At 40.5% G+C, this 6,001-nt stretch overlaps 1 protein-coding gene across 1 annotated transcript; it reads left to right on the forward strand.

The window, feature by feature from the left end:
• Positions 1-91: 91 nt before the first annotated feature.
• On the forward strand, positions 92-4,312 carry mmachc (metabolism of cobalamin associated C). Its single transcript, XM_062396323.1, has 5 exons — positions 92-192; positions 747-944; positions 1,630-1,782; positions 1,890-2,066; positions 2,962-4,312. The coding sequence occupies exons 1-5, from the start codon at positions 103-105 to the stop codon at positions 3,145-3,147; spliced, it is 804 nt and encodes a 267-aa protein (XP_062252307.1). The 5' UTR covers positions 92-102; the 3' UTR covers positions 3,148-4,312.
• The last annotated feature ends 1,689 nt before the right edge of the window (positions 4,313-6,001 follow it).

Genomic DNA, 6,001 nt, shown 5'->3' on the forward strand with positions numbered 1-6,001 from the left:
GTATGACGTAGACGCCGGTGTCTTCTGGGTAATGTAATAGGTGGTGACGCAAAAGAACACCACCACCCACAATGCCTCGCTTTGTGTTGACATCATGCAGTAATGGCGGCCACCGCTCAGAACGTGGAGAGTGTCACAGGGCTTTTAGAGAACTCTTTATCTACACTGGGATTTGAAGTTTACCCTCTAAAGGTATTATCAAAGCACTTTATTTTATATATGTAGCTGTTGGTGATGAGAGGGGGTTTCAGGTTGTGCAAATGCACTTTATTTTATATATGTAGCTGTTGGTGATGAGAGGGGGTTTCAGGTTGTGCAAATAAAACTCAGTACATCCCATAATATTAAATAAAATAAGGTTATTGAATCAGCTGTGTATGTTCCGTCTACCCACGTTGTTTATTTATATGGTACAAGCAGAGAGAGATAGAGAGAGAGAGACAGAGAGAGAAGGAAGCGAGATAGAGAGAGAGAGAGAGTCCCCATCATGAAAATTATAAAGTTTTAATATGAAGACGTGTTTTAAGGTCAGGTAAAGTTTAGATAGGTAGTAACTATGATTAAGGTAGGGAGGTAAGATGTGAATTTTGGTTAAGGTCAGGGTTAGTCTCTCTCTCTCTCTCTCTCTCTCTCTCTCTCTCTCTCTCTCTCTCTCTCTCTCTCTCTCTCTCTCTCTCTCTCTCTCTCTCTCACTCTCACTCTCACACTTACTCTCACACTCACACTCTTTCCCGCTATGTCCTCAGGTTGGCTGGTATAACTCGCTGCTGCCTGTCTCACTGCGTCTGGCCTCTCCTGATGACAGCCTGGCTCTGGTGGTGCTCAGCACTCCTGCCATGTTTGAACAAGCCTTCCTGCCGTTCATGGAGGAGAGGGGCTGTCAGGGAGTGACAGACCCCATAGACCAGTGTGTCAAACACTGTGTCACTTCAGCTGTCTCAAAGGTGGGTGTCATGGAGGGAGACAGGCATTCTTCATCGTGGCTATATATCCTGATCCTATAAGTTGTCCGAAATTGCAATTGAATGTCATACAAATATAAAATAAACAGATGGAGATTTCATGTTTTGTTTATAAAAGTTAAAAAAAATCAACCTACTACTCTACAATGATGTAAAAATCCAGCAAACCAATAAAGCAGCCCCACAAGATAGATATTCTCTAGGGGTTTATTTGTTCATATGGTGTTTATAATTGTAATGCTCAAACCTAGGCAGACATAGGATTGTCACTAGAGCCCAATTGATAGGGATTTTAAGGGCCTATGGCAATACTGATGTTAGTTAGTAAACAATTTTAGATACTACTTTATTGGCAGATTTGTATATTTAAAACATTTGGCAATGATCCCTAAAATGTCGTTATCAAACCCATATGACAATGAAATGTAAATCCGGCATGATATTTTAAAGTTTAACCATAAACGTCCCCATCAAAAAATATAAAGGAAAACAAAAATATACAACTTGAATTAAGATTTTTTCAATTTCATATCGGTGAAAAGCTCAGATCCACAGATTTTCCCAACCAATACATGGATTGGACTCTAACTGCAACTGTTTCTATTTACACGATCACCTTATCATCCGACACCTGAACTTTCCCCGCCCCTCTCTCTCTGCCCCGCAGTGTTTCCCAGGACAGACGCTGGATGTGAGATTCGACTACGAGCTGCTTCCCAGCAGGAAACCAAAGTTCTTGGCGCAGACTGCAGCTCACGTGTCTGGAGCAGCTTTCTACTACCAACAGTCAGACGTCACAGATCATCCCTGGGCTGAAAGAGTAATGCTTATTTTCGTGGAGACTCATTGTTTGCTGCAGAGATAACTATCACTTTGTGGATTAGCGTATACCTCCTCACATGAATTTTTGTTTATGTTTACCCACAGAAGATGTTTGGTGTGTGCGTGCATCCCAGGTTCGGGGGCTGGTTTGCCATCAGGGCTCTGCTGGTGTTTGGAGATGTGACGCTGGGCTCCGAGCTGGTGCAGCCGCCTCCTCCTGACTGCGTGCCCACCAGAGAGGGAAGGATACAGCTGCTCGAGGCTTTCAACCTCCGCTGGCAGGTATAGCACCTCAGCACTGCCACTTATCATACCTGTTGCACACACAGTACTCTAAATAGACACCAGGGATTTAAACCAAAGACATGCAGACAAATAACCTTTAAATAAAAAACCACCCATGCTTTGAAGGTTTCGTTGTCCTACGAGGAGTTTTTTTCTGTTCACTCTGTACTGCACTGGAAGGGAGAGGAGAATGTCTGTCTTCTCTATTATCGGTTTTCTACGCTAAATACCCAAACATATTCCAACCAAAAACATTAAGCGTGTGTGGTGTTTATCATATTTACCATTTAAACATGTTTTTTACAATTTAAGTGCCACGATTACAAGTAAAACAGTTTCTTAAACATTTCTGTTCAGGTAAACATTAGATTCACAAACCCTTTTTCTTCTCTGCAAATGTCATCTGGATGTAGAGAAAATAGGATTGATTGTGATTAAATATATTTACCTAGAATTTAACACAGCATTAAATCATGATCATGTAATTAAGTACTGTAAATGCTCATTCACAAAAAATCAATGCAATTGTGTGTTATCTGGTAATTGAAAAATAATGTTTATATTAATTATCATTCTGGAAATTTTTTAAGGAGGGTAATGCATTTCAATTTTTTTTTTTTAATTAAAACAAATTTAAGTATTTTAATTTGAGGCCTTACAAATCTTGGATATGTCAAAAGACTACTGTATTATTACAGTCTTAAATAAATTTAGCTAGATCTTAATTATGTCAATGTTCGTTTAATTCTACTTCCGTCGTGCTTTAAAATTAGTTTAATTTGTTAAGAGAAATGTTTTGGCAACATGTTTAGTTTGCGATGTCTCTCTGTGTCTGAGCATCTTAAGTCAAATCAGTGCGTCATTACATCTTGTGTCTAATTGTTATCTCCAGGACTGGAGCTACAGAGACATCATCCCTCCCATCCAGACCTACTCTCAGAAACAGAGGGACTACTTTTCCACTCCTCCCGCTCAGCGCTTTGCTCTGCTCAGGAGTTGGGGCCTCCTGCCGAAGGAGGAGGACCACCAATCTGAAAGCAGCTCGCACGCACAGACCGGGGAGGGCGGACACGGCTGAGAGAGAGGAGCAGCCACAGCGTGGACGTACAGACGAGTGACAAATTAACGGAAACATTTGCAGAGATACAGGATGACAACACTCCCATCCAAAGGTCACGAGGGGTCAGTGAATGGTGGGAAGATGATCATGAGTATGAAAATTATGTGAATGATGTGCTCTGGTATTCAAAGTCACCAGATCTCCACCCATGGTAGATTTTCAACCAACATGATAAATATCATTCTGTACCACCACCATCAGAACACAGATCCAGTGCTGTTTATCCTTCTGGTAGAGTCCAGACACTTGTCGCATCATTGCCAAGGGGAACTGAAGCTGTTCTGGGAGCCCGTCGTGGCCAAACACCTGACTAAGATTCTGTAAAGCTGCTTTAAGTCATACTCTTACATTTTCTCTGGAGGAGGCGCGTCTGTGCAAAAAACCTCCCACTGCGTGGTCAATTTGTGATGGACAAAGTGTGGGTAAAGTCCTGATCTAATTCTCAAGATTTTACCCACAGGTCATGTCTGAAAACAGCCTATCTTGCCTTTTTTTTTAATTTGCCACCCGTCTTTATTTCCCATTCACTATGAGAACAAACCTCCACTGTAGGTCAGACTTGTAAGGATATTTTGTTTGAACCCGATCGATCAGCTGTATATTGAGACCAGAGCTAAAATGCTGATCTAAGCTGATTGTAAAGGTTATGTGAAAGCTATTTTGTAGTATGTGGGGTACTTTTCCAGGACTTGTCTAAGAATGGTTATTCACACTACTTCACACTGAGTAATACTTGCCTGAATAAAAGGCAACTGCTCTCATTGTGTGATTTCATGAAATCCTGATGTTGTACCAATTCATACATATTGTATGAAATCAATGGAAAGGGCCTTGTTGCTTTTCCTTTAAAAGGACAGTTAACAGATGAATATAATTTCTATTTGAGTACAATATTTAAAATATGTTGTTGAAGTGTGGGGAATGTTCTAGAAATCTAAATTGTATCTTATTGCGAGAACCAGTCTTGAAACATTTGTTCTGTCATGTGCTACAATATTTTGAAGAATGCACTTTATTAAAACTGTAGATGTTTATGAAGCAGCAAAGGATTTTATTCACTACATGGGATTGTTTGATTTATTTAATATCTTAATAGTGAAGCTATAAATATATTTGAAAAAGAGTGTTTGACTCAATGTATTTTATTTTAAGAAATGTTAAACACCACCAACTAAGTAAGGCTAATGTTAAAATGTTCAACATTTAAAATAAAAAATGTAAATCAATGATTGCCGCTTTAGGTAAATAACTTTTAAAGGATAATTTCAGCAATTTTTATAAAGATTCTTACGATCTTACCATAGATTGTATATAAAGATGGATGACACATCTCCACTTCCTTCCACAATCCAGAAATGAAACAGAAATATTCAGGCTACAACTGCTGCCATCGTGCATATTTGGAGTAAGAGTCTGCTCAGTTGTGAAACACATGCTCGAACAATCACCAGCAACTCTCATCTGTCAATCATTAAGTTTCACCCAAGCTGCCGGAAAAATGGTTGAACACTTGAACAAACATCGGTGTGATGCTACCTAAAATGACAGGAACCATCTTTGAGAAAAACCTATTTCCCATTTGCTTTTGCCCATGTCCTATGTCAGCCACTAGGGGGCGATCAAAATGCATTGGCTTCACTTGGGGGAGCTGTCATGTCGTCCTTATAGTGTATGATTCATAGCATCCCTTCTGTTAACTATCATAGCAGGTACTTCACAATAGTAGTAGTATAATTACTAGTTATATAGAGTTGTATTTGCACGTGTACTAGTTATTTTGTGAATACAAATGATTTGTGTTGCCTATCAGTCTATTCATCTAAACTTTTATAGTCTCAGTTGTTTTGTATTCAGTTCACCAGACAAACGTTTTGATGCATTATAGATGTGAGCTGCCTCTGCCCCCTTGCAGCCTGGTGACAGACTAATGACTTTCTACAGTGACTGCCCCTTCTGTGACAGGGTCAGCACCTACACTGTCACCAGGTTTTTCAAGAACGCCTAAAACCTGCATCAAACCAGCAGTGGACCTGCACTGAGCAGCTCTCCGGGACAGTGAGGGGTTAACAGTAGCTCAGCAGTAGATATTCACAGCTGGTCATGTCGAACGTTACTCCTCTAGATGTCGCTCTCGTCTTGATAATGCAGGTTGTGCCTTTGTGCTGCTGTTTCTGTACTCAGTACTTGGAAAAAGTTAAGTAGGGACTCTGCAGATAACCTGCATCACATTTCAGACTATACCATCTGCACACTGTTACACAGCCCATAGATCTTCAACTGTATTCAATTTGTAGCTAAATTCTAAGTCATTACACGTGCACAATTCGAAGAAGCCATTCTGCGGTTCTGCATTTGGTTTAGTTCACATTTTCTATCCCTCGCAACACTCCATCTCTCTTCCAATGCCCCCCCCCCCCATGCTATACTGTCTATCTGTGTACTGAATCAGCATTTTGGGGCAGTATGCCGCAGGCCTGCATTCAGAGGCAGAGCATTGTGTGAATTATTCTCCCACAGTCTCTTGATTTGGCGCCCATCCCCTTATGTTGCTCTTTTACTCATCTCATTCTCTCCCTCTCTCTCCCGCTCTCTCGCTCTCTCTCTTCGGATGTGCAGTTAACATCTGGCCTCTGCAGATCAACTCTCAGTCCCAAGGATCCTTAAATATCCATAATCACATCATGACTCTTACTCTTCATTTTCAATTTCCCTTCAGTTTTGATTCATATTGCATTACAGTTATGACGCATGTTTAGCAGATAACTACACATGACTTAAAGGTTATCATCCTGGATGTATGCATTTTGCGAAC

This window comes from Platichthys flesus, chromosome 9 (assembly GCF_949316205.1).
Source record: "Platichthys flesus chromosome 9, fPlaFle2.1, whole genome shotgun sequence".
In the NCBI taxonomy this organism is placed as follows: domain Eukaryota; kingdom Metazoa; phylum Chordata; class Actinopteri; order Pleuronectiformes; family Pleuronectidae; genus Platichthys; species Platichthys flesus.